The sequence below is a fragment of the Engystomops pustulosus genome, chromosome 8 (assembly GCF_040894005.1).
Source record: "Engystomops pustulosus chromosome 8, aEngPut4.maternal, whole genome shotgun sequence".
Lineage (NCBI taxonomy): Eukaryota > Metazoa > Chordata > Amphibia > Anura > Leptodactylidae > Engystomops > Engystomops pustulosus.
Genome location: NC_092418.1, coordinates 69,965,015 through 69,989,588, shown reverse-complemented (window position 1 = coordinate 69,989,588; position 24,574 = coordinate 69,965,015). Strand labels below are relative to the sequence as shown.

General features: G+C 40.5%; 1 protein-coding gene across 7 annotated transcripts in view; it reads left to right on the top strand.

Moving 5' to 3' along the window:
- PARD3B (par-3 family cell polarity regulator beta) overlaps positions 1 to 24,574 on the top strand; it is an 862,331-nt gene that overhangs the window by 157,593 nt on the left and 680,164 nt on the right. For 6 of the 7 annotated variants that reach the window (XM_072121091.1, XM_072121090.1, XM_072121093.1 and 3 more), the window contains exon 3: positions 1,075 to 1,234. In XM_072121091.1, the coding sequence (XP_071977192.1) occupies positions 1,075 to 1,234 (160 nt within the window). Of the gene's footprint in view, positions 1 to 1,074; positions 1,235 to 6,762; positions 6,788 to 24,574 lie in introns of those variants that run through there. The other variant, XM_072121094.1, reaches the window with a different exon arrangement.

Below are 24,574 nucleotides of genomic sequence, written 5' to 3'. Positions count from 1 at the left end.
TTTAAGAGGGATGCAGATACTTGGAGTTAACTGTAGTAACCAAAGTTTGGGGGGAGTTAAGCATTATTGATTTTTTTCCATTGTGTTCCTACAGCTGTTTATGGAGAACTATGCTCACTGTAAAATCTTTGGTTTTCAGTTTACTTGTTGTTGCATTCTTAAACCATCCATTTTATTCTGTTGTCACAGATTATTATTAGCTGTGTATGTGTGACAGCCCGAATAATCCATTATTTGCTACATTACCATTGTGCTGTGATCTCGGGTCGGAGCTGTGATCATAGGTTCTCAGCTTTAATTAGTATAAGCTTATTGTTTGGATTGTTTATTTCTCCTGCAGGAAGATTTTTTGCACAATATTCATTTACATGGACAAGAGATTTTCTTGTCAAAAACATTGAAAGCAGAATGTGGTTAATTTTTAGTTAAAGAATGAAAATAAAGGCATTTTTCACGTTTCAGCTTCATTGTGTTGTTCAGGCAGATAGCGAATGTTCGTAGTGCTTAGTATAATACATTAAAGGGGTTACCGAATTGTTTTTGACATTTAGGAGCCGGGCTAGGGAGCGATTTTTAAAAAACAAACAAACCTGTTCTCACCTCCTCTGTCGCTCCCAGTGTCCCACGCTGCCTCTCTCCTGTCCGTGCCCCTGTTTGTTTACTCCAAGCTCCACTGAGTTCGGCTCTTGAATTTTATTATCAATTGGAAAACCCCTTTATACACTGAGTATTGTGTATCCTTACAAAAAGCAGCGACATAACAGGATGTAACATTTGAAACATGACTGACAACTTCCTGCCCCAGAATGGGAAATTGTAAGGGGCTGCTCAGGTTCCCAGTGACAATCAAGTCCCCCAATTATTGATCGTCCCAACTGGTCATGTCACCAGGGCCTGCTGAAACTATTGGTTCTGTAACTACTGAAGTTGAGAAATTAACATGCATCTATTGTTACCTATAACTTGCTTGTATATATTTCCTAGAATTGATTCATTGTTGTGAATGTCATTATGAATAGAATGTAATTTAGAGTTTGTGGCACATATTTAACCCTTTCTATATTCCTTTCTCAGCTGATTGCCGTGTTTGATGAGCAAGACGCATCCAGTAGAACAGATGATGTGTCCATTATCACAGATCACCACAGTTCGGAAGCTTTTGAAACAGATTTGTCTTCTCAACATCCACCACTTCGAGGGGAAATTGAAGTGACTCCCTCGGCCCTGAAGCTTGGTATGCCATTTTCCATTCTCTGCACCTTGATAACATATCAGTTTTAAAGAAGTTTTTATGCAGTATGATTTCCACTGTAAGATCATTGCATATTTTTATGGGCAGCTTTGTGGTAGCGTGTCTCTTCAGCATATACTTAAGAGGAGCAAAATAGCAGGCTTACTTTCTCAACCTTGTTATCTTATACTCTGTCTGCATTAGCTCCAAGCTTAGTATTGTATACACGAAGTAAATTATATGTATGACACTGCAACGCAGATCTTAAGCAAGAGCAATGGTATCTGTCTAAATTCCAGGAGAAGGAAAACTTGTAGAATTCATTGTTACACGGAGTCTTGATTTCCATCTATTGTCTGCATCATAAACATAAGCAGTCGTCTCTACTTCTCTATGCAAGGCTATTGCTTCTTGTCACTGCATTTTTTTGTATTTTATTTTCCTCTAGTCTGGATTGTTGTCCATACAAATGGTAAGAGTAAGCATAAGAAGTTTAAGATACCCACACAAATGTGATTTGTTATAAACTTTTTCCATATGTAATGTCTTCATGCAGATTAAATGTTAAATGTGTATTTCTCCTTTATTTTTCTGCCTGCACAAACACACTGAATCATGAGTATCTGGTTTTGTTTAAATGTCCTTGTACAATACACAGTTAGATGCCAAATTGCATTGCCGATCTTCCTCTCCGCGCTCATCAGCGAGGATACAAGCGGTACACTTTAGTAATAATACAATTTCTAGTGTCATATCATATTGTAAGAATGAGCTGGTGGTAATTAGCTCTTTGATTATCTCCGTAACATCTCAGCATTTACAATTATAAGAACTAATTAGGTGAGAATGAAATGATAAACTGTAGAATGTTTTTCAAAGATAGATGAAAAGAAGCAAGTGACTGTGCACTGCCCTGTGTAGAGGGACTGATGAATGGATAAGGATGCTGTCCTCATTTGTATTAATGATAGAAAATAAAGGCGACGTTACCTTGTCTCCATTAGTGCTAATCATCTGCCATGTTTTCTTCTTTGCAAATTATTAGTTAAATACTAATACTATTTTTTTTGGCCTGCGAGGGACATACAGTAAATCTATTTGAGTTCCTCCTAAGCGGAGTCCTGGGTTGCACTAGGGACAGGTTTCTTTTTTGTTTGGGGGGGGGGGGGTAGGAGGGTGCTATATAATCTCAGATGCTCTATCTACATCTTCCACATTGTTCTGTACATGTCCACCGGGCATGCCGTAGGGGGAGTCGTAATTGGCGTACAAGCAATGATAAATACCCCCTCTTCGTTTCCATTGCAAAGAGGATAGATCTCTTTGAATTGCAGAAACAGTGTTACATTTCCTTGGTACATTTTTCAATTCTACTAACCTGCTTCTGATTTTTGCTGCCCTCCTTCCTCATGACCAGAATCTGGAATTTGTCTACACCATTGCCCTGGACTTAATCTATAGTGTTTGACAAAAGTGGATAGGAAATTGGGGAGATTTGAACATCATTATGTCTAGTCTACACGTACAAATATTTATGATTGGGATACATATGGAATATGTATAAAGTGTGTATAAATGGGGGTTAAATACTGGAGCCACTAAAATTGGGTATTTGCCCCAGAATCCAAGCTGAGTTTTTTAGCACAAAAAATGTGTTGGAAAACCAAAACTCTGCTTATACTAATATTATATAAAAAAAATACTTTACTCCTCTCCAACGCAGGTCCTCTTCTTTTTTCTGACAGGCGCACTGCTGACATCATAGTGTGTGCATGGCCAGTAAGGGAACTGTTACATCAGGCGCACACACTATGATATCAGCAGGTGGCTGACGTCGTAGTGTGTGTGCCGCCGGTGCCTTTGACCTCCCGGAGCACAGGAAGAAAGAAAAGGACTAGCAGGGGGCGTTGGAAAGGTGAGAATTTAGTTTACTTTTTGATATACTGGGGCAGGCGCTGTCTGGATATATACAGCGGCAGGGGCTGGCTATATACTAAGGGCAGGGGGCTCGCTAGCTGTATACTGGGGGGAATGGAGCTGAATAGCTTTATACTGGGGAGACAAGGGGCTGGCTTGCAATGTACTAGGTGGATATATACTGGTATGAAGGGTGCTAGCTAGCTATATACTGGGTGGCAGGGGGTTTACTAGCTATATACTGTGGGGAAGGAGGTTGAATAGTTTTCTACTAGGGGCAGAGGGCTGGCTCTCACTGTAATGGGGAGCAGTATGTGACCAATGCATTTCCCATCCTAGGCTTATACTCAAGTCAATAAGTTTTCCCAGTTTTTGTGGTAAAATTACGTATATACACTCAAGTATAAGCCAAGCTTTTCAAAACAAAAACTTGGCTTATACTTGAGTCTATGAAAAAAAACCCTGCTGTACTCACCTTTCCGACGTTCCTCACCCCCCACCATGGGTTCTCTTCTGTCTTCTGAATCTCCAGCTCAGTCTTCGGGTTTCCACGTGCTGCATCACACAAACCATGATGCAGCACGTGGAAACATAGTGTCTATGCCACCATCGGCACACACTATGTTGTCAGCAAGCGGCTGATGTCATGGTCTATGCGACGCAACGCGCGGGTACCTGAAGACAGAGTCGGAGCTTACGAAGACAGCAGAGGACCTGTGGGGGGTATCGGAAAGGTGAGTACAGAGATTTTTTTTTAGGCTGTGCATACTCGGGGAATGGGGATGATGGCTGTATACAAGGGGGCAGGCACTGGTTATATACTAGGGGGCCAGCTACACATACTAGGGGGCAGGGGCCGATTATATACTAGGGGGTTGCTGGCTATACACTGGGTGACATGGGCTGCTGGCTATATATTGGGTGTGGTTTGTGACCAATGCATTTCCCACCCTAGGCTTACACTCGAGTCAATAGGTTTTCCCATTTTTTGTTTAAATTAGGTACCTTGTCTTATATTCGGGTTGGCTTATACTAGAGTATATAGGTAGTTATTATTTAGATGATTTATTAGTTAGGCATTAATGCACTACATTGCAAATATCCATTCCATTTAGCTTTAAAGGGGTATTCCGGGAATATGAACGTCTGACACAAAAACCCGTGGTGGTACAAATAAATGAATACAACAATACTCAATGTCATTAGTCACAAAACGGAGCTAAAATAATATGATTTTATGATTTACAAAATTTATGGCCTCTCTAAAGTAGGTGGAGTTATCACTAAGATGGCCGCCACTGGAAACTACAAGTTCCATGATCCTTTAGTTCTCAGTAACTCCTCCTCCCTCTTATGCTCTGCTCCCAGTGATGATGTAACAGGTTTTCTTGCTCTGTTACCATAGTAATGATGTGTAACTGCCATCACCACAACACTGACTATACTGGATGCACTGCAACCAACCGACTACAGCCAAACTTAGTGGTGATCACATGACCTGCCCAGGCAGCTGCAGGACATGTGATGTGGACATGTGACCAGTGGCCATATTCTTTTCTGCGACGGACCACGCGGAGGAAATTAACGGACTGATTAAAGGGCCAGTAGCATTTTAATTCTTCATTACAGTCTATGTCATCAGTATTTTCTGCTAACGGGGGCAAAATTTTAAATAACAACTAATTACACATTAGCTTATGTTTTGAGTGTCCACTTGTATATGAATTATGCTGATTCCTGGAATACCCCTTTAACGCATTACACTCCTTCTTTATATCTCACAGCAGAAAACTTTATTACACAGTTGAGGATACGTTTGGGAGCGTTAACACTTACACTGCTTGGCAGTCATAAGGATCTGTTATGAAGTCAATAGTGGGTAGTTAACTTGTATGCAATAGACTTTTCAGCGCTTGGACTCTTTCTTGACGGATTTTTTTTATACCAGACATCTTTTGTACAGACATTACCATCAAAACTAGTGAATGGAGATGTAAATTTAGAGATCTTTTACTGTCATTACATTTGTCACATTACACTCATGGTATTTCCAGCTAGCTTCATTTCCTGCAGTCCTGTATTGTGTTTGGAGCAGATGTGAATAATGTCTTGTAGTGGACTCTTATGACCTTCTTATCTGAGCAATTAGCTATTTCTATCTTCATTATTGGTGTAAGGTAACCTATATAAAATCACATGCACATATTCTTTATAACACAACAATCTATTTTTTTTCTGTCCCTGTTCAAATGACTAGTTTGAGTCAAATCACATAGTGTAGCAGCAAGGTTTTTTTTTTTCATGCTGAGGTTTTCTGAAAAAAGATGCTGAAATGAGATGCTACACAATGAAAATCAAGGGTAAACTGAGCTAAATTTGTAAAATGAAATCGGAAGAATGGCACAAACAACACCTCTGACAGACACAGTATATAAACACAGTCTAACTGAACATTTTACAAGGCTTTGCACAATTCAATAGTTGATCTGAATATTGAAAACTTTGAATTGTATACTATTCAAGCTTTCAGGGCCTATCATGCTGATTTCCATCTTGCTAGGAAGTGAATCAAACGCTCACTGGGTTTTCAGATTACGTAGAAGCTAAATGCAGGGTGAGCGTGTAGCTGTGAGTCACATTTGCTCAGTCACCTGATACCAGATGAGAGTGAAAAACAGCCTAAACTGGAAGATTCTTATTTCATTTTTATTGTTCACTTTTTTATACTGTGTATATCTTATTCAGTAGTATACATACATTCAGTGTAATTCTAATATCTCCTAAAAAGGAGTTTACATGGGCACTGATTTAGAAATGAGGTTGTTAAAGGGGACCTTTTGCCTCATAATCACTATAAAAAGAAATAACTTTACTAAATATCTTTAACTTGCCCTCCCTTTTGACCTTACCTAATTATAATTTTCAAAAAATGGTCATTTTACTCACGTATCTTTTAGTTAGTTGAAGAAGTTACAGGCCAAAAACATCAACACTTACTACATGAGTTTTTTATGTGAATGATGCCACAAAGCTGTGGCATTTCAGGATGCAACCCACATAAGAAAAACAACATTTCTTTGCTCTTGTTTGAAGATGAATTAAGACAAAAACAGGAAGTACAATAACCATTAGTATGGCAGCACAGTCTTATGCAGTGGATTTTATATTCTGCAGTATGACCGTGAATGTACATAGTTTTCAAGTATTTGCTAAAAGTGGACAACCTCTTTAAATCACTGCAACCCTTTCCATTCTTCTTTATGAGTCTGACCAACAAAAATTCCATTAAAAGGTGGGCTTATTAGGGCGCCGACAGTGGTGTAACTATAGAGGCCGCATTTGACTCTGGGACAGAATCCACTGTAAATAGGTATCTACTTACATAGAGTTTGACACTATTATTCTTAGATTAGATTATTATTGATATGCTGTTAATGGTCATGAAACACTTAAGCTAACCTACTTTCCTGCAACCTGAGAGTCCTTAGTCACACTGTTGTATGTGTAGTTCTTAAAGAAGATGGCTAGTGGGCGTATTATATGGGCCTTTTTTCCTTTCATATTTCTACTTATCTGTCTCTCCTTTCTTATTTGCATGCTATGCCTTTGGATAGGAATTGACAAAACTCTGACATGAAGGTAAGTAATCTAAACTAAACTTCTAATTTATAAGCCAAAAGCATCTTCACACAATTAGTCATTAGGCTAGTTTAACACCTTATCGTGTATGAAATAATCCATATATTTAAAAGCCAAGACCAAAAATGAGGTTGGGGCATGGCAGGGAGTGGGCATTACAAGGGGGTTCCTATGTACATATGTGAAAATTTGCCAGCTGTCTTTATTTCTATGCCAGGTAGGGCCTAGTGTGGAAATAAACACTGTGCAGGCACTTACCGGATGCTCGACACGAGCACAGTTCTATGATAAATAGCCCCCATGTTCCCATGTAATAAAACATATCCAAATACTATTATAATTATTAAAAACACAGCGTAACCAACAAGGTAATACCATTCCAATGGTAGATAAACATTTCTACCTATCACAATGAATCCAATCTACTAAGTGTTATATCCCTATATAGGTTGCAAGCGTCTGTTTTTCAATTTCACTTGATGACAAGTGTCTTAGCCATGTCAGCTATTTAGAGAGTGGTGTCGGAGACCCCAACACATGTTTTGTTGCCATGCTTTCTGCAGAAAAATAGCATAGTAATAGTTATGAATCTGCTGTATAATTATAGTAAATATGGGAGGACCTGAGAACATGGATTTCTTAGATCTTGTTTGGTTGATAATATTTTAAAAAAGTTGCTGTTCTCAGTCCACTTCTGGTCCATACTGGTTTCAATGTCCTGGTTCTCTTGAGGATGCACAGGAAATGCATTAAAATGATTGGCTGAGGTAGGTCTCTAATGTAGCCAATGATTGGCTTAGTTGATAATTTGACATACTTTGTTCAGTGCTGCGTAATCTGTAGGCACTATATAAATAAAGAATTATTATAATTATTATTACTATACGTCTTGTGTATCAAAAGGACACATGTTCAGAGGCTAGTGTGAATTCATAGAGCATGCCATTAAGAAAAGGGGTACATTTGTGTTGAAAAAGAAATTAGTTCTGTACATCTTTAACAGTTCTTTCCCTGAATAATTGATTGCTCTATATTTATAAGTCCTACTTTGTGATATCATAAGAAATACCTCTGTTTTCTGTATATTAAAATATCAGCTTTTCTTATTGAATCTCTTCTATGTCAGACTGTATTTGTAATGGTTATGGAATCATAGAATATCATAGAGTATGTACATTGATGTATAAGGCCAGTGGCACCTCATTTACATGTGTTTATTATTACTTAACCTCAAATGGAAACTTCATCAATCATATTTCAATATTAACAATAGCAGTTCTGAACGAATGTTCACATGGCATTTCATGAATTTAGAAAGCTGATAGAAGTTCCATCTTTCCAAGATGAGTTCCTGTGATTTCTGCCCTCTATTTGCATATTTTGTTTTCTTTAGGTCACACAGGCAAAGGTGGTAGACCTAAATTAATTATTTGCCTAAAAGAATCATCCGAAGACACGTTGTATATGAGATGGGTTCTGTCTACAAGACAGTGGGATTGCTGCTCTAGGTTATCAGATAATGCATCCTGATGGATGAAGACTGGCTTACCAGCATACATATTTTTTTCTTTATCTTTCTGGTTCCCCTCCTAAGTGAACCCTACTGTCATTTTTCTCTATTGGCCCTCTATTTTACCTTTCATAGTTGTCTGTTGTGTAATCTAAGCTGAAAAGGTGAGACCAGTGGTATCAGTCATTGGCCGCTGTGAAATGAATCTAATTTTCTATCTCTCACTTCCTTTTTCTTCTTCTGTACTGTTATGCAGATGTGCAACTCTCCTCTAGGCTGTCAATTAAAAATATAATCAAACAAGGCACGCTTATCATCAGCTGTTTCCACTATTTCATTAGGGGCTTTCTTTTCATTTTGGTGCAATTTATAAACCTAAGACCCAACCTTTAAAGGGTTGTGTGAAATATTCTTTTCCTTCCTCTGAATAGTCTATTAATGTCTCGTTGATAGAACCCTGGATAGGCACCTGGCACCTATTAACTATTCAAATCTGTGTTTGTACCTGGCACCTTACAGAGTACAGAGCCAAAAGCAGATGCCTTGATTCATTGGATAGTGCCCAATTGTAGTAACAGGTTGTCGGCAAACCCGGCAACCATCATATATTGATCAAGAGAAAAAATATCTGAAAAACAGTTAAAGCTGACATTCTCCAAATTGTGTAATAACAATGTGTAAAGACAAGCATTTGATTTGAAGATTTTCATTTGTGACATATCTGAAGGGGAAAGGATAAAAAAGTTGGACAATAGAAGTGTTGTAAGGGGACATTGCTATTGCTGTGGAGCCAAAACCCAGAGGTTCTCTGCTAATGCCCACAAAGCACATTAGCCTCATATGCATACTTTTAAGGTTCACTTTTGGCATGGTAGTAAAGCTGGAAAATAAAAAACAGTGGGTGTAGAGTTTGGTAACTCATGGTGATGGTTTCGCTCTAAGCCCCAGTTAACACCTGCATAGAAGCTTTTTGTTGCTCTCTCTATTTTAGAAGAGTTTATAATAAAACTTCTCCTGCAAGATTTCCAGCACAGAACATGAGAGAGTACGGAGGGAGGAAAGAGGTCGGGCACAACATATTCAGTGGATGATTAAGAGACAGAGCCCCAGCCCTGAAAGGCTTTGGTGACTATCCCCGAAGCTCTTGTGTTTTCATTTATATAAAGTTAAATCTTAAATTTATAAATAAACTAAATTATTAACCCTTTCAATAAACATATCCCTAAATCTTGCAGCTGGGAAACCAGCAGAGTGCATAGTTAATAGATTTCAGTGGTAGATTTTCTTCAGCAGAAAGGTGAATGGAAGATCACCCATTAACCTACTGCCCACCATAGACTTTAGTGTATCAACACTTTCCCTGCCAGGAGTTTATGGAAATTTTTATTGGCCATAGCAATTTTTACAATATTAACATGTACAAATAAAACCAAATAGAAAAATAGTTAGTGAGAAGATTTGTATATACCACAATAAACAACATCAACACGTATTTACAATGCTAAAATTCTAAAACAAACTTGCAACATTTGGTTATAATTCACAAAATATATATACAAAGCAAAAGGCTACTATCCTGTCAAAATATTTTTTTTCAGAAAACAAAGCCTAACATGTATTCAAATATGCAGTACAAGGAACATTAAATCCATAGGGTGCACCATAAATTTCTGCAAAAAAAATGGTAACCCAAATAGAAAAACTATATATTCATAAAACAAGCTAATGAGATAACAAATGTCACTTTTAGATGGGTGTATTATGCGCCACATTGTATTAGACCTGTAATGGAACCTTCTGCAGTTCAGAATGTGAGTAAGGTTTTACTAATGAAGGTATGGTGTGAAATAAAAACTTTTATTCAGGAATGTGTGTTTTCGCTGTTTCATGCAATTTCTTGGACAAATTCTGGGTTGCAGCGTTAATACGTAGCCTCATTAGGTGAAGAAGATCAAATGTCCATCCTCTGCCTCCATTACGTAAAAAAACAATCATGCAATTAATATGCAAGTGTGCTCTCTGTTCTAGGTAGGAGAGGGTTAATAACATGAACATTAGTAGCTGCATAGTCAATAATTACTTTACCAGTGAGTTTCAAGGAGCCCCTCTGTGCACCTCTCTCCTTGCTAAGAAGCTGGAGGGGGCCACACTTTAGAGCGCTATAACCTTGTATCCCTGGTACCTCGCATCTCATTTATTTTCCCCTGAAAGAGAAGAATCTCTTCTTTTGTATGGATCTAGTTTTTGTTTCTAAATTGCAGAGAACCGGAGATATTAACTGTTAAATTGACAGTTAGAAGTTAAAGGATGTATGAGATATGTCCTTTGTGATAAAGAGGTTAAATGTTTCCTTACTTAACACTTTTGATGGCGGAATGAAAGACTCATGCTATTTGTTAACAGAAAGAGGAACAGAATCTGATGAATTCCTTGTTAGGTTTATATTTGTATATAACTGTATTTAATATTGCAAAATATGTTGTTTTTCTCTGAGTGACAATTAAACTGCAATGAACCATGTGGGAGAATTAAACTCTAGAGTACAGAAACACAGCCACCTATGAACTACAAGGAGAGGAATTTCTACACTGTATTGTAAAACACTGAATGTCATCTAGGAATGTTACTTCATCCTTCTAGCATGTGTTATCAGTTAGTCCTGACACATCTCAGAAATGTGCAATCAGGATACATGTTGTGGAATGCCTTACAATTACACCTGTGATTGCAGCGCTGCAGGAAAGCAAATCTTGCAGTTATGATCTCATTTAAAGGAGAACAGTTTCATTTTTTTGATGAACTATTTTGATCTGTGATAAGCTGAAGTTTGTTTTTATTATTCTTAGAGGCTCAAGATTCAACTTGATTGAAAACTATAGTCAAAGGCCCCCATTCAATCAATGCTTATGTAAAGAATTACCTTGCAGATGGTTTTTATCAGTAGATGCCCAGGGAGGATAGAAGGAGGGTCATGAGGTTCAATCAAATTTATACATTTTAGAATAAAGTGACTCAAAGAATTACACTGCAAATCCCTGGTGTGATGTCTTTTTGAGGGTTAGCTCTCTACATATACTGCAAAATTGGTATAGTTTTTGTTTTAATATTTTTGTTTTTATTCATTTTTAATAGTTTTGTTTTACTTGAGGGATATTTACTCCCTGTATTCGAGGTACCGTATATACTCGTGTATAAGCCGAGTTTTTCAGCACAAAAAATGTGCTGAAAAACGTCCCCTCGGCTTATACACGAGTCATACAATCATAAAAAATCTTTAAAAAATAATAAACTTATATACTCGCCCTCCGGTGGCCCCGACCTGCAGCGCTGCTCTCCCGATGTCCGCGCGAGACCTCTTCTGGCTTCGGCACCCGTTTTCTGTCTTCACTAACTTCGTGCGGGGCGCCGCCATGTTTTTCCTCCAGGCGGCGCATAGTATGACGTCACCAGCGGCGCGTCATACTAGGCGCCGTCCGGGGGAGAACAATGGCGGCGCCCGGCACGAAGTTAGTGAAGACAGAAGACTGGTGCCGAAGCCAGAAGAGGTCTCGCGCGGACATCGGGGGAGCAGCGCTGCAGGTCGGGGCCACCGGAGGGTGAGTATATAAGTTTATTATTTTCTTTTAATGCTGGGCTGGCTGTATATTACTGGGGTCAGTGCTGTATACTACTAGGGGCAGTGCTGTATACTACTGGGGGCAGTGCTGTATACTACTGGGGGCAGTGCTGTATACTACTGGGGGCAGTGCTGTATACTACTGGGGGCAGTGCTGTATACTACTGGGGGCAGTGCTGTATACTACTGGGGGCAGTGCTGTATACTACTGGGGGCAGGACTGTATACCACTGGGGGCAGGGCTGTATACTACTGGGGACTGGCTGTATACTACTGGGGGCAGGGCTGTATACTACTGGGGGCAGGGCTGTATACTACTGGGGGCAGGGCTGTATACTACTGGGGGCAGGCTGTATACATACTGGGGGGGGGGGTCTGTGACTAATGCATTTCCCACCCTCGGCTTATACTTGATTCAATAGGTTTTCCCAGTTTTTGATGGTAAAATTAGGGGTCTCGGCTTATACTCGGGTCGGCTTATACTCGAGTATATAAGGGGCGCTAAATGTATTTATGGGCTAATAAACCTAAAGTTAAGTTGTACTACCAAGGAGGATTACACCTTCCTAAGCTAGATAAAGTATATAGTTCAATAATAAATTCGAATTTTTCTTGGAAACTGAGTGTCTGCGTTATTCTTTCCATGCATATATTCTTATCTCATTCAGAGTGGCACACAGGTTTTAGTGTGCAATCCAAAACCAAACTACTGATTCACAAAGATGTGGGGGCTTCAGGGCATAAGTTATTGTAGTACTGGGGGCATTAAAATGTAAATTTCTCAGTCATGCAACCAAGGTGTGTTTAAACTGCTCTCCTAAACTTCAATATTCTGCTGTCAGCAGTTTCAATTTCTCAGAACCACTGACAAATCCCATAAATTAGGGTCATTAACCTTGTGTATTGAAGTTGCTTGCAGATAAAGTGAAGGATCAAGAAACCGACAATAATAAATAGCCAAATTATTTATAAAAAATAAATACATTTTACATACATAATTTTCTGTGTGAATGGAAATCTGGATGTTTAGATTTGTGTGCCCAGGTCTTGTGGTATCACTTCTACAGTATAGTGGAGAGAATGAAACAAATGTAGACAAATAGTAACGCATTATCAAAGCATTTTTACAGCATCCAGAGACATGAATGTATAGTCATTCATATCTACTCCCCGGGGAATGTGAGAGGGATTCTTACTTGTCTGGCCTTTTAGCTGGATGCCTTACATGCCATTAGTTCTCAATGCAGCTAGTGTACCTGATATGCACAGTATGGAGACAAACCTTTATTTCTTGCCGGGCGGCATTACTTATTAAAGATGCTCTTACTTTGTTCTGTTATTTACTTGCTATCCTTTTCTCTCTTTTTTTTTATCCTGCTGACATTTTACAGACCACAATCTTTAAAGACTAAAATAGCCTTCTCAATACAGAGATTAATTATTAATTGCACAATAATTGCCAATAAAAATAGCCAGCATTTTATTTAATTAAACTTTTACAGAGGTCTTGCTGATGCTTTTATTTATATCTTGTGCTACCCTGCAGTGTGGATCCAAACACATTTCAGTCCATTATGCATGGAATATAAATGGTTGTATTCTTATTTTACTGTCTAGACTTAAAGGGAACCTGTCAGTTAAACTAACCTACATTGACTGAAAAATATCTTTGAATACTGCAATCGTACAATAGTAAGCCTATTATATTGTAGACATAGATCATAAGCCCATGGTGCCTCTGGGACACATTTACTGAAAACATGTGAAGTTTGCCTGTGTAGTTTGCACAGGGCACCAGATTAAGGAATTTTGATGCTCATTCTTCATAATTCTGGTGCTTCCTGCACTGCCCCAACAGAGAGTACAAACTTTTATCTGGTGCACTTTGAAAGAGGACCTGTCACCCCAAAAAAGACCCCCACCAAACATGCCCACCTTAATCCTCTCCCCAGCCTCTTTCCATATATGTTAAATTTACTTTATGTTGTTACTAGAGGATCTGACCTCTTATCAAATAAGAGGTCGGATCCTCGTATCCACTGCGGTTGCAGTCGGGTGTATTCATGAGGGGACCGGCACACCTCTCTATGTGCTGACCGACAATCTCCCACAATGCCCGTCTGAGAAGCCGGCAGCATCGCATGTATTGCGCAATCACTGCCGGCTTTTCCGGGTATTCTATATTGCTCCTGGCCAATGTCAGAAACACAAAATAAGAAAGTATAAGCTCAAGTGGCTGGCGCTGTCAATAAGCATGGCGTGCCCGCATCGTGGAGAGACATGTACTCCATCAGTTGAGCTTATATTTTCTTACTTTGTGTTTATGACATTGGCCAGGAACAATATAGTATATGAGGAGAAGCTGGTAGCAATTGCACAATACATGCAATGCTGCCGGCTTCTCAGAGGGGTGTGGTGGGGAAGTGTCGGCCAGCACATAGAGAGGAGTGCCGTCCCTCATGAATATACCCGACCCGATAAGAGGTCAGTTCCTCTAGTAACAACTTTAACAACATTAAAATAATTGGGGGGTCTTTTTTGGGGGTGACAGGTCCTCTTTAACATGGAGCATGCAACACATTTCCTTCGGACTCCGCATGATAAATGTTCCACACTGCACTGAAATGCCCATTTCAATGACAAAATTTGTGTCGCATGAAGAGTAATATATTATCATATTTCTTGCATCTCTGCAAGGAAAAAGGAGGTCCTTGGACCAATATTTAAAACTTAGCTTTTATTATTCCTTATAATTAGGACTAAGTAATATTTTGTCTTATTTTTAATTCAAAAATTGTGTGCTAGTCAGTCGTGAAAGTGAATTAAAATCGTAACGTGGTGGAGGTGGGTACTGAATTTCAGTAGGGTTGAGAGGTAGAATTTAGGGTATTGACTAGGGTGGATATGTTCGTACTGATGCGTTTAGCTGGGGGTTAGTTCGGTGTGTCCCCTCGAAGGGGTGGTTGGATATATTTCAAGGATAGCTCCTTAGATTGACACTATGATAAGCACTACCCTGTTGTAATGCGGCTTATAAGATAACCGCTATTATATTGACCACTCTGCCAGCCAAAATTCCCTATGGACTCTTTCCTAAATTGGTGCCTGGTTGCAGTGTGTCGCTGCAGCTCGACACAGTGCTGTGCTAGCTTAGTCCCACCTCACATCACCACTTATTAAAATATATAAACGTTCAAACAGCCCCCCCTGACATGTTTCGCCATGACTATGGCGTCCTCAGGGGGTATCAGAAGAGTAATGCAGTCATATGTGGCAGTTTGAACATGAAGGAACATGCAAAGTCCTACAGAAAACTGGCCCACGACCCTTAGTAAATGTGTCTCTTTATCTTTGGTTCTATAGTACCTGGAAACATTCTTATGGAATATCATCTTGCAGATCACATACGGCTTGTGAGAGCCATGGATATGAGCAAAAAAGTCCAACTCAGATCATTGTCTGCCGCTCACATTTCCAATTATTTCTTTTACTACTTACACTCACCGGCCACTTTATTAGGTACACCATGCTAGTAACGGGTTTGACCCCCTTTTGCCTTCAGAACTGCCTCAATTCTTCGTGGCATAGATTCAACAAGCTGCTGGAAGCATTCCTCAGAGATTTTGGTCCATATTGACATGATGGCATCACACAGTTGCCGCAGATTTGTCGGCTGCACATTCATGATGCGAATCTCCCGTTCCACCACATCCCAAAGATGCTCTATTGGATTTAGATCTGGTGACTGTGGAGGCCATTTGAGTACAGTGAACTCATTGTCATGTTCAAGAAACCAGTCTGAGATGATTCCAGCTTTATAACATGGCGCATTATCCTGCTGAAAGTAGCCATCAGATGTTGGGTACATTGTGGTCATAAAGGGATGGACATGGTCAGCAACAATACTCAGGTAGGCTGTGGCGTTGCAACGATGCTCAATTGGTACCAAGGCGCCCAAAGAGTGCCAAGAAAATATTCCCCACACCATGACACCAAGACCACCAGCCTGAACCGTTGATACAAGGCAGGATGGATCCATGCTTTCATGTTGTTGACGTCAAATTCTGACCCTAACATCCGAATGTCGCAGCAGAAATCGAGACTCATCAGACCAGGCAACGTTTTTCCAATCTTCTACTGTCCAATTTCGATGAGCTTGTGCAAATTGTAGCCTCAGTTTCCTGTTCTTAGCTGAAAGGAGTGGCACCCGGTGTGGTCTTCTGCTGCTGTAGCCCATCTGCCTCAAAGTTCGACGTACTATGCGTTCAGAGATGCTCTTCTGTCTACCTTGGTTGTAACGGGTGGCGATTTGAGTCACTGTTGCCTTTCTATCAGCTCGAACCAGTCTGCCCATTCTCCTCTGGCATCAACAAGGCATTTCCGCCCACAGAACTGCCGCGCACTGGATTTTTTTTTCTTTTTCGGACCATTCTCTGTAAGGTTGTGCGTGAACATCCCAGTAGATCAGCAGTTTCTGAAATACTCAGACCAGCCCTTCTGGCACCAACAACCATGCCACGTTCAAAGGCCTCAAATCACCTTTCTTCCCCATACTGATGCTTGGTTTGAACTGTAGGAGATTGTCTTGACCATGTCTACATGCCTAAATGCACTGAGTTGCCGCCATGTGATTGCCTGATTAGAAATTAAGTGTTAACGAGCAGTTGGACAGGTGTACCTAATAAAGTGGCCGGTGAGTGTATATCTCCAGTTCTGTAGCTCCAAAAAACCCAAACCTGATATATTATTTGAAAGTTCAGATTCTTATCTTTAATATGAAGCCAACTTCATACCTACTATAGAACGAAGGATAGTTGTCTTTAAAGTTATTCTCCCTTTGCAGCCTCTACAATTTGACTCATCTCAGGCAAATATGAATCTTCTCTGCTCTTTTTCACCAGACTTTACAAGCTATTTTCTTTTTATAAAATAATTTCTCATTTTCAGATGTGGCTTGGTTATGTATTTAGGAGGCTACATTTAGATATTAAATAGATATGGTATAAGAGGCCTTAGATGTTTTATACAATGTATATTTTGTGTATGTGTACTAATTTCTATTAGTATATGAAAAGATAAAGTTTTGCAGAGCCCCATGTTACAGCAGAACTGGGTGCAGGAGGTGGCGACTAATATCTTACATATGAAAAACTGAAAGATAACAAAGAGAAGTTGAAGAGCGAGAATTGTAAAGACTTGTGATTATCTTCCCACGCTGGTAAATTACACCCACCCCCTCATGCTGTGCTTATTTTTCTTGTTCTTGCTTAATAACGTTGCAAACCGTTTTCTACTGACTCTGGCATTGCAATTGGCTATCACAACACAATAACATAAATCTACTAATATGCCACTTTACATCCAAATTAAACTAATCTATGTATCCTCCCTGCCACCATGTTTTTGAACATTTTTCTTTTTTTAGACTTTTTATTGACTCCGTGTAAGAAAGAAAAGTAAGAAAACCATTTCTGAACAGCTGTGTCTTTTCTCTCTGTTTTATATAGCTGAAAGCTACCAAATTAAATAGGTGGTTCACCAGAATAGATGCTTCTTCTCTTTATGTGTCGGACTGTAATGTCATTCCTCTCTGACCCCTTGAAATTGCGAGTCATACTTGAGCCTGTACTTTGCCTATTCTTGCAGGAACAAAACGGGATCAGAATGAAATTGTCTGTGACAGTGAAGTGTAGCTTTATCTAGAACACATCTGGCAGTATTTACTTAGAATTTTTGTTCTTTAAGTTAAAATTTACCCTTTTTTATAGTTTGAATTGAAATATAGTTTTTTTTAATTAGTTTTACAATCTGAAAAATGTGATCTCCTAGAAGCTGATGGTGATACTTTCATTCAATAATGGATTTATAAATATATCATTTGTGGTTGAACTGTAAAATTCCTCATGGAGGTTTCATGAAAAGGGCATAGCTCTACAAGGAAAAATTTTCCCCTTGGGCAGCCATGCCAAGCGTTGGTATGAATTAGCAGTATACTGTGGTGGAATCTGAAATCACAATCATGGATCTTTTTTGTTTTTGGCATTCTATTTTGTTTTTGTTTTAAAACTCTTTTTATTAAACTTTTTTGTAGACAATACAGAGCAAAATATCATTATTGCTACTTGTACATGTAAAATAACATTGGCATTCTATTTTGGGCTTGTATTTTGTTGTTAACTTTAGAAATTTACGAGTAGTTAGTGAAATGTGTGCAAATAGTTGTACTGACCGTATCAATGTACAGAGGACCTCCCATTTCTGAATGGTGACACCCACTTGGCAGTAGCTCTGGCTTCAGAGCCGAGACCGCACGGCCTGCGTTCTGCACATGCCCAGAGCCTCAGACGAGTGTGCACGACTACCAGGAGCTGCACGCTGAAGATGTCTGGGTAGGCGGAACACAAGAGGCCCCAGTAGCCTCTTTAGAAGATTTGAATATTGGGTGATTTAAAATTTACAAAAGTTATGGCCCACAAAAGAATTAGCCTTAAAGGGGCAATACAGCTCTACATCAGAGGAACCTGCCACTGGATCAACCTTAATAGGTAGATCCGTGGTGGTAGGTTTCCTTTAAGGGTGGACAGTCATTTTGCCTGAGGCTTCATAGAGTTTGTCTCTCTTTCTCTGCTCCCTGTACACTAGCCCTGCCCCCTGCAGTCCCCCTAAGCAGCTCATAAATGTATTTCTGTTTTATATGCAATCAATGATACTCACAGTAATCTATTTAGTACCTCTACCTTCTACATTATTGCCACTTTTTGTGTTTTAGAATATTTATATAAGTGTAATAAATATAATGAATTCCTTTTTTTTGTATAGCACACACAGATTATGCAGAACTGCACAGAGCTTGCCAAGCCAGTCCTGTCCCCAAAGGGGCTCACAATCTAATCAACCTACCAGTATGTTTTGGAGTGTGGGAGGAAACCAGAGGACCCCCACACGAACACTGAGAGAACATACAAACTCTTTGCAGATGTTGACCCTTGGACTTGAACCCAGGTTCCCAGTATTACAAGGCTGTAATGATAACCACTGAGTCACCGTGCTGCCCATATATATTATAAGTTAATTTTATTTTGTTTTATTTGCTGACATATGAATTAGGTTATTGTGTATTAGATCCTCGTAGATCAATGATTGCATATAAAAAAGGAATATGTTGATGAGTTGCTTATAGTCATCAATGCTCCAGAATCTCTTTGGAAAGAGAAGCCAGACTGATCCTTTTAAAATTTCTTGTCATTTTTTGATCTCCCGACTACAGGCTGTTGGAATAAAGTCTTTCTGCACAAGTGTTTTACAGCTCAAGTAAGGTGAGGTGAGGAAGTAGTGCAGTATTGTTTTCAGAAAAGATACACAACATAGCACAGCTATTGCTATGAATCACAGCTGTAGCAGGCTTCTTTTTGAACACTACAGTAGCTACTCGCGGGGAGGGGCTTAACTGTGTTCAGTGAAGAGAGCTTGCACACCAGTGAAACTTAGTGCTCTAATTCTGGTGTGCTGACATAGGTGTCCATAACTGCTATCTAACTTTGTCGGTTTTGCATGATCTAAACTGCTTACAGGCTCCTTTCTAAGTGGGCACAGCCACATTCACTAGACCAATTATAGTTCTGTTAACTCATTGTGCTGTAGTGAGGTATGATGTAGTGTGTAGTATGACTGGATGGCATCTGTACAAATCTCACAGCATTTTGTGCGACTGGTGCCCACCAGACTTTCCAGAGCTTTCTGCATCACTATAGTGCACCAAGTTAGATTCACACAACAATGGTCTTGTATCTTAGACAGAACACGGATGTGTGAAACCAGCTTTGGAGAGGTTTGTTCTGGAGACTTCTTACCATTTAAAGTATAAAAGTTAGAAACTGAATGATTGCAAGCAATGAATGATTATTAGAGTGTGTGGTGACATATGTGACAATATGGAGTTGTAACAAAACAAGCTCCAAAATTGTAAGAAATAATGCTCCTAAACAATTTCTAGTGGTATAGTATATTTATTACAACAAATGGCACAACAGGTTTTAAAGGATTGTCCATAATCTAATCAACAAAGAGAGCATGGTGCCCATATAAGGGTTGTCGTCTCTTCACTACCTACCAAGCACCCTGCCATACCTTGTACAGTGGCTAGGCTTGGTATTGCAGATCAATCCCACTAACATGATGCGGGAACATGGAATTGCTGTCCTGTAGCAGTGATTTGACCACTATTCATGGCAGTGCCAGAACCCTCCTATGTTTTTTACCTCCTTCTATTAGTTATTGATTACATAAGTGCGTAAAAATAACAAATCTGAGTATCCCTTTAGTGACCCATAATTGAGTAAGAATGAAGTTCCAGAAACTGGAATCATGATAGTAACATGAGGCCCAGATGTTATACACCACCAGATACTGCATGAACTCTATTTCGTGAACAACAGACCATTACTTTTAATATTTGAAGAGTCCTTGAGGACTGTTTCTGTTTCACAGGACTGGCGCATAGCAAACGTGGTGCCAATATTCAAAAAAGGATCAAAAAGCGGTCCTGGAAACTACAGACCTGTGAGTCTAACTTTTGTTGTGGGGAAAAATACACTCACCAGCCACTTTATTAGGTACACCATGCTAGTAACGGTTTGGACCCCCTTTTGCCTTCAGAACTGCCTCAATTCTTCATGGCATAGATTCAAGAAGGTGCTGGAAGCATTCCTCAGAGATTTTGGTCCATATTGACATGATGGCATCACACAGTTGCCGCAGATTTGTCGGCTGCACATCCATGATGCGAATCTCCCGTTCCACCACATCCCAAAGATGCTCTATTGGATTGAGATCTGGTGACTGTGGAGGCCATTTGAGTACAGTGAACTCATTGTCATGTACAAGAAACCAGTCTGAGATGATTCCAGCTTTATGACATGGCGCATTATCCTGCTGAAAGTAGCCATCAGATGTTGGGTACATTGTGGTCATAAAGGGATGGACATGGTCAGCAACAATACTCAGGTAGGCTGTGGCGTTGCAACGATGCTCAATTGGTACCAAGGGGCCCAAAGAGTGTCAACAAAATATTCCCCACACCATGACACCACCACCAGCCTGAACCGTTGATACAAGGCAGGATAGATCCATGCTTTCATGTTGTTGACGCCAAATTCTGACCCTAACATCCGAATGTCGCAGCAGAAATCGAGACTCATCAGACCAGGCAATGTTTTTCCAATCTTCTACTGTCCAATTTCGATGAGCTTGTGCAAATTGTAGCCTCAGTTTCCTGTTCTTAGCTGAAAAGAGTGGCACCCGGTGTGGTCTTCTGCTGCTGTAGCCCATCTGCCTCAAAGTTCGACGTACTGTGCATTCAGAGATGCTCTTCTGCCTACCTTGGTTGTAACGGGTGGCGATTTGAGTCACTGGTGCCTTTTTATCAGCTTGAACCAGTCTGCCCATTCTCCTCTGACATCAACAAGGCATTTCCGCCCACAGAACTGCCGCTCACTGGATGTTTTTTCTTTTTCGGACCATTCTCTGTAAACCCTAGAGATGGTTGTGCGTGAAAATCCCAGTAGATCAGCAGTTTCTGAAATACTCAGACCAGCCCTTCTGGCACCAACAACCATGCCACGTTCAAAGCCACTCACATCACCTTTCTTCCCCATACTGATGCTCGGTTTGAACTGCAGGAGATTGTATTGAACATGTCTACATGCCTAAATGAGTTGCCGCCATGTGATTGGCTGATTAGAAATTAAGTGTTAACGAGCAGTTGGACAGGTGTACCTACTAAAGTGGCCTGTGAGTGTATTTGAGGGGTTTGTTAGAAATGCTATCCTGGAGTAACTCGCTGTATATAACCTTATGACCCTCAATCAGCATGGGTTTATGATCGGAAAAACCTATTGACTCGAGTACAAGCCCTGGGTGTGAAATGCATTGGTCACAGCCTCCCTAGTATATAACCAGCAAGCCCCCTGTAGTATATAGCCTGCCAGCCCCTCTAGCATATAGCCTGCCAGGTCCCTGTAGTATGTAGCCAGCCAGCCCCTCTAGTATTTAGCCTGCCAGCCCCTCTAGTATTTAGCCTGCCAGCCCCCTGTAGTATGTAGCCAGACAACCCCCTGTAGTATATAGCCACCCAGCCGCTTGTAGTATATAGCCTGCCAGCCCCCTGTAGTATATAGCCTGCCAGCCCCTGTAGTATATAGGCTTCCAGCCCCCTAGTATATATCCTGCAGCCCCTGCCCCCAATATAATGCCTGTAAGAAAAAAACTGTGTACTCCCCTTCTGATGCCCCTCCTCCCCGGCAGGTCCTCTTTTATAAAGCGATGCTCCGTTGCAGGCACTATGACGTCAGCCGCTCACTGACATTACTATGTCTGACGTCAGAATTCCTGCTGTATAGAAGAGGGCCTGCCGGGGGGGGGGGGGGGGGTAAGCGTCGGAAGGTGAGTACACTGTTTGTTTTTTATTGACTCGAGTATAAGCGGAGGCGTGTACAATTATGTTCTATGACAATTAATTGGCAAAACTGCAGCTGAAAAAGACTTGGGGGGGGGGGGGGTGTTGATAGATTGGTAAACTTAATTTTAATGACCAGCGCTGCCTCAAAAGCAAATAAAATTATGGTATGTATCTAGAGAGGAATAGCTTCTCATAATAAGGACATAGTTGTGCCCCTAAAGAAATCACTGGGTGTCACGGATGCACCCATCTCCCAGGTCGCAGGCGCAATTGTCTGCCTCTCTGTGCCCCTGGACTCCCACTGCAGCCTCACTTACCTTCCCTCACTCCAGCGGCGATCCCTGCACTCTGGCGCATGTGTCCCCGACTCCTAGTGCGTGGCCACGCTGCCTCTGTAAGATTTAATAGGCCAGCATGCCGCTAATTGGCACTGGCCGGCCCCTTCCTGTGTCCGTTGCTAGGTCTTTGTGCCTTTGAGAAAGCTTTCCTATTATTACTCTGTGCGTTTATAGTGATTTCCTGTTTTGACCTTGATTCCATTCCTGACTTTGGTCCTCTGCCGCCAGCCCTGATCTTCAGCCTTGTCCTTGACTCCAATCCTGTGCTACCTGTCCTGACTTCCTGCCCGACCACGACTACGTTTCTGCCTTACGATTCTGTACCTCGCCTTGGCCATCACCGCAAGAAAAGTTGTGCCTGTGGAGCAACCTGTTGGTATCCAGCCTCAAAAAGTCCAACCCGCTTTGTGGCAGGCTCTGGTGATACCGTTCCTAGGAGTTGGCTTAAGTCATCGTTCGCGGTGGTTCAATGGGTCCACTACCACTGACACTGGGCAGACCACACATGGAATATTGGGGCTCATTTACTTACCCGTCCGCTGGAGTTCATGCATTTTCTGACATAATTCACTAAGATCGTGGGCCCGATATCCTGCTTGTGCCGCTTCCCCGCTCAGGTCCGACTGATTTCACCTTCTTTTTAGTGGGGCATGTAAGTGCTTGGGTTTGTGACACAATTTGAAAGTTGAATCCCACGCTCAGTCCGAATCAGTCAGAATGTCTGATGGCCCGCCTTCCAACTTGTGCCGCATGGAAGCCAGTGCAGCATGGAAGCCAGTGCAGCTGCCCCGAAAAAACTATTGCGTGCGACACAATCCCAGGAGGTTGTTATGGCGATCTCTAGGTACATGTTCAATAGAGACCTGGATGACTTTCTGGAGAGCAAAAACACCAAGGGTTATAGGGAAAAAACATTTGTTTAATTCGTAAAGGTTGGACTTGCTGGATTTGTGTCTTTTTCCAGCCTTGTATACTATAAAGTTATCAATTATTTTATCAATTATTAACTGGTCTAATTTCCTTTTAAAATGATGTTGGCTACAAAAGGCCCACATTTCTAAATTAGCAGGATGTGTTACACTTAAAATTCACAAACATATCCAATAACAAATGTTCGCTTCCTCTGTTATTCGCTGTCCACCTTTTCCATTTACATAAAAAAAAACCCACTCATTTTCACTGTCATTATGCAAACAAGCTGTCATACATACTGCAAAGCTACCAGTTAAGATAATGAAGCTCTTGAGCCTAAATGGAAAATTGTGATTTCTTTAATGAATTCACATCCATGGCGTGGCTACTGAAGTTATGATCAGTGAATGCTAATTTCTGCCATGTGGAGTTCAGATCCCACAAGCTCTTCAATTCTAAGTTTATTTCTGAAATACCGGCGTGTGTTTCTTCAGCTGTCAATGTCCTCCTATCTGTGAAGACCACTGATCAATATGAAAATAAATACGTAGATACTTGGTGCTGCCATGATCTGTAATTCTTTTTATGGATAGCACAGATGGTTATACTCTGTGGCTTGTCTGGAGCCTCCAGTTGAAAAGCTTTTTCGAGTCATAATGGATCGGCTTTATTGGTTTCCATCCCTGCTTTCACATTAAATTAAGTCAATTTGTTTTATTGGTATTTAATATATTCTTATGACTTGCACAGGTAGGCTTTGGATGGCATTGGAAATTTTAAATGGCTATTGACCTTCTAACCACTGAAATGCTGGGGCTTAATCCATTTATTTTCTTTCTGCTACATGACAGGTCCAGATGAGAAGCATTAACATTTACCAGACATCTCAAAAGAGATTAGACCCAGTGTCTTATGTTTGTTTTCTAGCAAAGAACATACTTTTTGTCACGCTGTG